The sequence below is a fragment of the Limulus polyphemus genome, unplaced genomic scaffold (assembly GCF_000517525.1).
Source record: "Limulus polyphemus unplaced genomic scaffold, Limulus_polyphemus-2.1.2 Scaffold1509, whole genome shotgun sequence".
NCBI classification, from domain to species: domain Eukaryota; kingdom Metazoa; phylum Arthropoda; class Merostomata; order Xiphosura; family Limulidae; genus Limulus; species Limulus polyphemus.
The window spans coordinates 262268-273317 of record NW_013667119.1 but is presented as its reverse complement, the minus strand read 5'-3'; the positions used below and the strand labels follow the sequence as shown (position 1 = coordinate 273317).

The 11050-nt window shown below is 35.9% G+C and overlaps 1 protein-coding gene across 4 annotated transcripts in view; it reads left to right on the top strand.

Moving 5' to 3' along the window:
• The first annotated feature begins 3896 nt into the window (after positions 1-3896).
• LOC106463885 (gastrula zinc finger protein XlCGF57.1-like) overlaps positions 3897-11050 on the top strand; it is a 120018-nt gene continuing 112864 nt past the window's right edge. For 2 of the 4 annotated variants that reach the window (XM_022391511.1, XM_022391506.1), the window contains exons 1-2: positions 4357-4630; positions 5794-5952. In XM_022391511.1, the coding sequence (XP_022247219.1) occupies positions 5844-5952 (109 nt within the window). In that variant the 5' untranslated portion in view covers positions 4357-4630; positions 5794-5843. Of the gene's footprint in view, positions 4003-4236; positions 4631-5793; positions 5953-11050 lie in introns of those variants that run through there. The other 2 variants (XM_022391508.1, XM_022391507.1) reach the window with 2 other exon arrangements.

Sequence of the window (11050 nt, the reverse complement as noted above, 5' to 3'; positions counted from 1 at the left end):
ACCACCCACCGTCAACTCTTGGGCTACTCTTTTACCAACGAATAGTGGGATTGACCGTCACATTATAATGCTCCCACGGCTGAAAGGGCGAATATGTTTGGTGGGACGGGGATTCGAACCCGCAGATTGCGAGTTGAGCGCTCTAACCACCTGGCTATGCCGGGCCAAGACTAGAGGGAAGGCAGCTAGTCAACATCACCCACCGTCAACTCTTGGGCTACTCTTTTACCAACGAATAGTGGGATTGACCGTCACATTATAACGCTCCCACGGCTGAAAGGGCGAATATGTTTGGTGGGACGGGGATTCGAACCCGCAGATTGCAAGTCGAGCACCCAAACCACTGGCTATGCCGGGCCAAGACTAGAGGGAAAGTAGCTAGTCATCACCAGACCGCCAACTCTTGGGTTACTCTTTTACCAACAATTAACTGTGGGATTGACCGTCACATTATAATACCCCCATGGGACGGGGATTCAAACCCACAACTCTGAGATTGCAAGTCGAAAACCCTAACCACCTGGCCATACCGGCCTATTTCGTGAGGCACTCAAGCATCTTCTTTATGGAGTTTTCCCATATTCCTTAAATGTTTACGTAATGAGAGACATGCAATTTCAGGGCCATTTCATGAGTGTGTTGCCTTTGGTTAGATTCAACAAGTGTCTTCAGAGCATCAATATCAATTCCAACATGTCGACCCCTGCCATCACAGTTTTTAAGGATAAAGTCACCTGAACGAAATTTGCTGAACCATCGTTGACACTTACGAACGCTCAAAACATTTCCATAAACCTCTTTGATATTCTTTGTGGCCTCAGAGGCGTTGTTTCTAATCTTGTTCACAAAATAAGCTAGCAATAGATAATAAACCAGTTTGAAAGTATATCCAACTTATTTTCAATGAATAACGAAAATATTAAAACCTATGAAAATTGTTATATTTGCTTAATATATCATTCATGAATCATTGATATCTTTCTTTCATGTTTTTGAAGCAGAGTTTGGACTGCGAAGACATCGCGTTTTTCAACCCTGCTTCAAAGAACAACATATGTTTACAGTTTTATTAAAGTATCTGTGGTACCGCTTTATTGTGAATGTGTTATTACAACATGCAATAAAATTTACAGGATGTTTCATTCTCTTGTAATTGCTGACGAACAACTTTATTATTTTAAATATGCCATGGAAATATCTCGGATATACTTAACAAACATACTATTGAAACGACTTCAAAGAACGTTTAGAAAGTTCACGATAATTTATTTTATTGCCAAAAGAGTTGGACTTCTTTTTGTTCTTACTACCATTATGAAGCTAACGGCAAAAAATTTGACTTTTGGCAAAACAAGAAAAATCCAGTTTTCCTTCCTTTCATATTTTCTGATACCTATTTTCACTGCGTGTCTGAGATTGAATGACCAAGTAAGAAATTTGAACACTGTTACAACAACAGACAGAAATTATATTTTTAATGAAAAAATAACTCTCGTGGATATATTTAAAACGTTTTAGAGACAAAAGATCAAAAAGAGAAATTCTAAGACGAAATAAATTATATTAATAAACAGTAGAAAAAAAAATGGTTTCACAAAAATTTCCGAAAATGCCGAAAACTTGAAGGAAAGTTTTTAACCTTTCAAAGGTGATAATCAACTCCTCTCATAAACGTGAACATATATCAAAACATAGTAATTTCTTTCGACATAACAACGGTACGTCCCGCGATGGGACAGTGGTAAGTCTTCGGATTTAGGATGCTGAAATAAAGCGTTCGATTCTCTTCAGTGGATACAGAATCTAACCTGATGTTGCTTTCTTTTATATATATAAACCTGCACGGACAACAGTGAAAATATCAATAGAGAAAAAATATAAACCGCCGTAAAATAAAGGCGACGTTAATAATTGAATACTTTGAATCTGAAGTTAATAATAAATTATCGTGTTCAGTTCTATCTTATCTAAACGCCATTTCAAACTTCTAAGGCTGTATTGTTGACTAAATATATTTTATGTTTGTTATTCTGAAGGTGTTTTTGTAACATAAAACAATCGGAGTATCAGTAAAGAAAATATTCTAAAAGAAGTTAGAATTATGTTTTGCATGTACATGTTAGACCGCAAAGTATTTGAAATTGTCATGGTGTAGATTATAACATACTATTTAGGGACAACAAGGGATCTACTGGTCCATCTAGCCCGTCCTATCATCTAAACTCAACTAAAACTTTTCAAAAATACTTCAAAGTCTCTTATTCACATAGTTATTAAGCTTTCTCTAAATTTACTGCCTCCATAACATCCGAAGGCAACCCGTTCTAAAGGCCAACTACCCTGTTAGAAAAATATAGTTTTATATAACATAAAATCTAAGGACAGCAAGTGATCAGTTGGTGCATTTAGCCTGTTGCATCAGCTAAATTAGATAAAACAACCTCAGAGCTAACCCATATTATTAAAATACTTACAAAGTCTCCATTTAAACACTTTAATTTGCTGCATTCACCACATCTAAAAGCAATCTATTGCAAAAGCCCACACCTTGTTAGAAAAATAAAACTCTTAGCTGGAGATTACTCCTACCCTTCCAAAATTTATATTTGTGTCCCCTGGTCCTACCATTCTCACTATTAAGTACGAAAAAAGATGCATCAACACTATCACTTTCCTTAAACACATCAATCAAATCCGCTCTAGCTCTTCTTTAAAAAAAAAACACTTTTTCACAGATCTTAACCTATCCTCCCATGACAACCCCTCCACCCCAGGCACCATTCTGATAATCCTCCTACGAACTTCTTCCAACAATTCAGTGTCCTTCCTAAGGTAAAGAGCCCAAGGCTGAACACAATACTCCAAATGTGGCATAACCAGTAACATAAAAAATGAAATTATAACCTCTTGTATTCACTATTTCCGTAGATACAGCTTAACGTCCTACTTGCCCTACCGCTAGCAACAGTACACTACTTGGATGGCTTAAGAGACTGATCAACCACTACACCATGATCCTTTTTTTTTCATAACAATGTTAAAGTTATTCAATGTCGACTATCATTATTACAGACTGTTTGTGTCAAAAAGTTTTTTACTTCATCAAACAGAGCATTTAAAGACCTTGACAAATGTGTGTTTGGATTTATGACTCTAAGAGTCCATAATAGGTTTCAAAGATTTACTAATTAGGTTTATTTAATATTCAATGTCGAATATCGTTATTATAGAATATTTTGTCAAGAAGTGTTATATACCATGGGATAGAGCATTTAATGACCACAACATATATGTGTTTTCATTTGTGTTACAAAGAGTCGCCCCCTAGTGGCACAGCGGAATGTCTGCGGACTTAAAACGCTAGAATCCGGGTTTCGATACCCGTGGTGGGCAGAGCACAGATAGCCTATTGTATAGCTTTGTGCTTAATTAGAAACAAACAAACACAAAGAGTACAATTTCAAATATTTTCTAATGAGGTGTATTTAGAATTCAATGTCGAATATCGGTATTAGAGACTGTTAATGTCAAGAAATGTTGAATACCAAGAGATAGAGCATTTAATGACATTCACGATTATGTGTTTTGATTTGTGCCACAAAGAGTCTATAATAAGCTATATGCAATTTCAATGGGGGTGTATTTAATATTCAGTGTCGATTATCGGTATTACAATATTAGTAAATTCAAATGTATTTGTACATAGCTTATGGAATGCGTAGCATTTTCTGGTGTAATAAAAGAAACTGTAGCCATCATCAGTAAGACATTTAAGATTTTTTTTAACTGTTATTTTTCTAATGATTACTTTGCACATTTTTTTTTTTATAAATTTGGATGTTATTCATTTACATATCTGTTGGTTCCGTGTTTTACCTTGCACAATATTGAGAGATTACAGTTACACTGTCATTGAGATAACCTAAAAGTTTTAAAACAGAAGTTATCATAAAGTTCAGCCAAGCAAAGAATTATATTTTATTTGTAACTTCATTCTAAATGGTACTCTTTTAAGGGTTTAATGTTTCGCTTTTTACCTATTTTACAGAAAGCTTTTTAGTGCGTTTGGCTTGATTCTGAACGCCATTTTGCCAGTCAGCGGAACTCGGCGATCCGCGTTTTCCCTAGTGTCGCTGAGCATTCTTAGTTTCACGTGATAAACCTAAATTTTTGCCACTCTAGAATAGGTGTCTTAAAACTAGCGAAGAAACGTTTTACAGAAATAAATCTATTTTATTTCCACACAAACAGTTGTCTCAAAAGTACACAGCTAGAACTGATAAGAATAGAATTTGGACGATTGTTTCTCCCATCATAGTTATGTGTCATTGTGTCGCGATGGTATAGGAGTAGGGCGGAATGTGGTAGTGGTAGCACAGTGAGAAATTAAATGTAAATAGTATTACGTAATAGTTTATATGAAATATTAAACTTGATTAACAGACAAAGAATGAGTAAGCCTGTAATGAATTACAAAATAAAAATTATAATATTCATATACTATAGTGAGCCATTGCAAACGGAACTTGTAAGACTATCGGTTTACATTCCAGTATTGGGCGTATGAAATTTAGAAATTGTATTTGTCATTAGTCTTTGGTGAAGTATGACATATGTGTTATCAAAAGCTGTAAGTTAGCCCTATCTGTAAAGAGGGATATGTTGATAAAATGAATAGTGGTTTTGATTCTTTATCGTTCGTCAAAAGTAATATTCCTACTACTGTCACTGTATCAGCTTTTAAACTCAATTAAAGCTTTACCAAATCTTATGTTGATATGGGCTGGTTTTGACTGTAAGATGCAAAAACTAGAAGTAAAATGTAGATTTGACTTTCAATATTGTAATAGTTGACGAAATAGAAAGTCTTTTGTTAACCTAAACCAATGAGTAGTAAATATTTTTAATCTTAGAAGTTGCAAAAAGTCTGAAAATCATGGAATTCTGAAATTACTTTGTAGAAGACTTTTCAACAAACAAATGGTCATATTAAAATATTGTCATTCATACATTCCACCAAATACAAAACATCATTACTTTTAAAAATAACATTTGGTAAGGTTTAAAACTTGTGTGATATGGTACATGTACGTTGTAAGAAACACGTACATTGTATGAAACAATACACAACTGTGTTTTGATCTGTGGGAAGGATATACAGCTAGAAACAGTTTATTGAAATTGTTGAATGGACATGGAACATAGTCTTTGCTGATATGGAAAATTCTTTTAATGGTTTATTATTTCAGTTAGACCTTGTAAAATTTTTCCTTTCTGCTATTCATTTCATAATAATGTAGATATATCTTAATTATTCACCTGAACTTGGAATGTTGGCACTTCTAGTGTTAGAGGGAACACCAGTGTTCTAAATGTATGGTTACTGAACTTCACTTTGTTTCTCTTCATGTGATTCTGGTTAGTTTTGACCATTTAGTTACATCTTACATTTTATGTTTCATCTGATAATATAGCTTCTTTTATTTCCTCTCAACATTTTCTAGAGCAGGTTGCTCTCTTGCTGAGTACTCTTTACATAACCATTAATGTCTGTTTCTTTTATGTGTGGTAAACAACTCTCATTCATTTGAAACCAAAAGGTCAAGTACATATTAAATATAAAACAGTTGTGGTGCATATAATGTTTATATTTATTATCAAAATATTTAACAAGCTTTTAATCTGATATGAAAGTTAGCAAGATAATGTGAATTTTGGGATTTGTAATTGTTGAAGACTTTGTAACTTTTTTTGAAGGGTGCAACATCTAATTCTTAATTTATTTCTCTGTAGTCTAGCTACAAGTTTTGATAAGAATATAAAGGTGAAACTTTTGTGTAATTATGGAAATATTAAAGATGAAGTTTGAACCATTTTCTGATGAGGAACAGGAAGCTTTGTTGGATATCAAATTGGAGAAAAATGAACATGAAAGTTCCACAATAACTAGTAGTAAGTAAATATATTTAGAATTTAAATGTGTTATGCTCTTCCCAGTGTAAGTAGTGTGAAATTTTACTTGTTTTAATTGTTAATTATTCAATGATAATATGACAATTTTTTTTATGCATGCTATTATTTCCTGTCTCAGGCATGTATATCAGTAAAATTAGATTGAATTATCTTGGTATTTGAGTCTTTGATTGCATAAACCTGAGTCTAGTGACACTTTCCTAATCTTATTCTATACCATCACCTGTGAGTTGGGTTAAACCAGAGACATTTCAAGTATGAAGTAAGTGTTATACTAACTGAGATGAAGGATTAACCCACTGTTTACTGTTAGTAAAGAGCTTATATGTGATTTTATCACTGATAAAATATTTTTTTATGTACTGGCAAGTTGATGGCAGTCAGAATTACCCCTGAATCATAGTTTGCCTTTTGTTGCTCTTTCTGTATCACATGACCTAAAATTATGAACATCCTTGGTGCAGTGCAGGTCTGGTATCATACTTTTCACAGTTCTACACTTAACCACTTTCAATGTGAAGTATTATCTATCTTGGAAGCTTCTCCTCTGTTTGAAGCTGTATATTCCCAACTGACTATGGAAACCTATAGATGCTTTGTTGGCAATCATTGATCCACACATTTCTATCAGACAATGGATTTAGAAGAGAACTGTTACATACTTCACTGTTGTGTGAAGTAGGAATCAGCAACAAATAAGAAACATTGGAATTTGATTTAAACACACATACAGCAGTTTAGGTAACATAAAGAAATTAATAAAAAATTATGTGGCTTGTTGTGATAGTTCTTTAAACTTCAGAAAATCTATTTAGGTAGTTTTGTTCTTATGTTGTTTCCATTTCAGGCTCTTGAATGATTTCTAAGTTGTCCGTATATATAGTTCACTCTAGGGTTTTTCTATAAAGGAATCAATTTAATATAAACCCACTTGCGATGGGCATGTCATATTGCACATGTCATGACTTTCTGGAGAGCTACATTCAAGATGTAATTAAATTACTTTATTGTTATTGTTTATGAATAAATATGGCATTAAAACATAGCTAATAAATCAAATTTCTGACACAATACCTCTTCTCACATAATAACTTTTCTCATTCATTGCTGCTTTCTTTTTGTGCAGTTTTTGCTCACAACTAGCTTTGATACCCTCACATGCTTACACATAGTACAGTTGCACTGTAGCATGCAAATAAGAATGCAACAACCCTCCACCAGTAGGTGTGCGAAACACCCACCAGGTGCAGTTGGCTCCTTCTATTCTGTAGAGCCCAATTTTAACTTTTCAATTTGGCATTTTAGTGTGCAGATGTGTTTATTTTATGCTTGTTTTTACTTCATTTTTTGTTTTTTCACTTGATTAATATAACAACTAATTTAGTTGGTTTTTTACTATTGTAATTTTTTCAAATTTTGGTGATTTTTTGTGGAATAATTTTGTTTACCCACTTGAGGTTACCACAATATTGCTTTATGATTACAACTACGATTTCTCTCATGATTTCCACCACTGTAGAACAACCTGTTGCTTCTGTAGCCTCAAGCTCCACTTTTTCTGGAAAGGAGGTTTTGGCTTTGTATCACTGTGAATGGGAATCAATCATGTGGCCTATTGTGCCTCTTTATCTAAGGCTAGTTGTATCAATCCCTGGTAAATCTGGATTGGATGATGATGTTTTGGGCAACCCTTTTTTTTTCTACTTTCTTCCTTTGCCATGCTGTTCTGGGCTAAGCCTATGGATCCTCCTCCATATTTGTTCACTACTCATTGTCATAATTTCCCAGGTAAGTTACTTTTTTGTGTGATTATTGTATTTCCCTCCTTCTCCAGATTTCTTGGTCCATAATGTTCAATTTGTAGTCCAGTTAAGATCTGAGGTCAGCATACCTTGAACCTCTAATTTATGGACCTTCAGGCCTCAAACCTTTCTTTCAGGTGTAGGTTTCAAACTCTGTAACTGCAATGTGATTTCAGGTCCATTTCTTCCATTGTCATCCCTCCCTTTCCTTCTTCACTTATTACTCAGGTCCTCAGTTGTTGGATCTTCTGAGTAGTGTGCACTTTTTGTCTCACATGTGTTTCCCTCTTCCATAAATACATGACCATCGTTTGGCACCCTATTTACAACAGTCAATACATGGGTGTCTGTGGTGGAGGCTACTACTTGATTTTCCTTCCTTTGGTCTTTTGTCTTGCACAGCTCCCCCCCCCCCCCCATGCCATTCATTCTTACACAGGTTTATGTGGCAAGCCACATCTATGGCATGCTTTCACCTCTGATTATTGGGTGCTTTTTGCATTGTCAAAAGGATTCTCTTCTTTTTCTACTCCTCCAATTTCTTCACTGCCCATTCCTTTCTCTTGTCAGTGGGGTAATTTTTCTTGCCGGCATTTCTCCAAATCAATGCCAGATCTTGTGGGTGAGGCTACTATTGATCCAGTAAGTCACCCTTCTATGGGGTTCTTTTAATGGTTTATAATTCCTTCTTGCAGTGAGATGTGGAGTTCTGTTGTTTCATCAACTTTCCTTGTTTCACCATAAGATTTCCTGACCCTTACGTGTGAATTGACTCAAGGTCTCTGACTGACTAAAGTGGATGTCTGAAATACGTGCCTTAATATTCCTCATTCCCCTGCATATAAATATTACCTTTGTTTTAGTCCATACAGGTCAAATTTGTCAATTCCACACTGTACCATTTGGACCACCTTCAACAACTTGTGTCTTCTGTAGATTGACTAAGGGTTTTGCCAGACATCTTCATTCCAATGGTCTGCCATTTCACCATTACATCCAAACATGGACAGCTGGCTACTTTTTGCTCCATCCCTACATATTGCTGGAGCTCAGGGTGACCAAAGAACTCTTCTTCTGTTCTTCTGACATGTGAGGTTCTGCATCTTTTGGGGACTTGAACTTCCAGGGTAGCCCTTTTTCCCTTGAGTCTTGCACACATTCATGTTCTTTGAGTGTTGCATGATCTTTTAATCTGTGGATTTTACCTGGTGGCTCATCAGAGACAACACCTTGGTTGGAATTCCTTTCATTCCTCCCTGTTCCAAGTTGCTCTTTTTCACATATACTTTTCTTACTGGTTGGGGACGCATATGGATTCTCATGAGGTCACAGGTCGTTGATCATTCTTTGACCCAAGTCAACTCTACACTTCAATCTGTTGAAACTTCTTGTTGTTCATTCACACATTGAATCATTTCCTACCATCAGTACATTACCATTTAGCTATGATCCATTATGATTTTTCAATAGTTGTCTCAACCATTGACCAGTGATGGGGCACCCATTCCCATTTGCTTTATCTTTAAATATAGGATGAACCTTTGAAAGCCAACTTTCAACACATACATATTTTAGCATATCTCGAGTGCTTCAGTGGTTGTGCTCTCAATAGTGTTCTCCTCTTCTGGACATACCTACCACCCACCTCACTTACCAGCTCCCTCCATGTTCATTCCTGTTTCTACTTTCTTTAGCTTTTGCAGTAGATTCCTCCCATCACGATTGGATCTTCATCACTTTTCCATGGCTGCCCACTTTTGTTGTCCATTATTGGAAGTCTTGTGGGCAGAAACATGGACCACACCTCATATCTTCATCACACATTCTTTACATCACGTGACTGTCTCCTCCTCCTCTGGATACTGATTTCAGCTCATTGCCGTTCTACACACCTCAGTTCAACTTTGAATGGGTAAGTTTTCTTTCCATTATATTGGCCCATTTCACATGTTGGATTGCTCTGTGGTGCCTGTTAAAGTATTCACACTTTATGGCTATTAAAGTCTATAATGCTCACTGTTGAGATGGGGCATTTTGGAACACAGCTTGTAGATTCATCCTCATGATATATTGCATCATAAATATGCCTGTCACAAACTGTATGAAGTCATGAATTATCATGAGTAAAGCAGGGAAGGGATTGCTGCTCTTCCCTCTATTCCTGGTTGAATATTTTAGGTTTGGCCTGCTTTTAAAAATAGGTTTCCATGATTACCCATTGCTCTTTCTGTGGTGATGCATTTCTCTAGACTCCCTATTGTGCTATTGGAGTACTAGTGGAGTATGGGAAACCTTACTACTTACCAGCTCCTAGCTGCTGGGGTGGTGAACCATGGAGGCTCCTGCTCAATCCCACCGAATTGAGAGTAGGGTGGTGGTGTCCATCTAGTGTAGATGGTGTGTACTATCCTCCTACCAGAGACCTGATGTACAGTTCTAGATGCTGTTTGGCCATGGACTGGATGAATCCGTCAAATGAAGCTCATCATTCCAACTGGGAACCCTCCTTTCTACCTTTGCCTGCAAGTTGGTTCTTTGGTGTGCTGGTCTGGTCAGTGTAAGTCTTCACACACACATCCAATTGGACTGGGGCCTTCCTCCTACCATGGAGTGGAAAATACATTCATAATGCTGCCTGGTTTTGGACTGGAGTTGATTCTCTATGTTGCATTCCAACTTCATACTGTCATCTTGAATTCTGGGTGGCTGGTGTTGATTGTTCATTAGTTCTGCACACATTTGCTGACCTGGATCTTTGGAATAGAAGTCCTCTTTACCTTCTGATTCCTAGGCCTGAGGTGAAAACTGATTTTTGATTTTGATTTTTGATACATTTTATGGTGGTTATGAGGTCAGTGAAACTGACTGCATGCAAATAGCTAGTGTAGACAAAATATTGGATAAAATATTAAGTTTTACTGAAAAAACGTTTCATATTTACTTATGAGATTCTAGAGATTCTGCAAATAAAATTTCACAATTTTAAGGTAAAATGTTTTTAATATTAACATGCAAATCAATTTGCACTCGGAGCAGTAAACACTTCAACAAAGTATGTAAAAAGTTATAGTATGGAAACTCTGAAGGTCAGTTTATGGTGACAGACTTGGTCAGATCAATCAAGCCTATAGTGAGAGAGTTAAAAAGAAAAAAAAGTAGTGGTTGCTGTTATTAACCACTTGCTTTTCCTTTAGTCAGCAATTCAAAAACAGTGAAAGTGAAAGATAGCCTTTGTAGTTTTCCAATAACTGGTTCGGGGCAGTTTTAATTTAAAC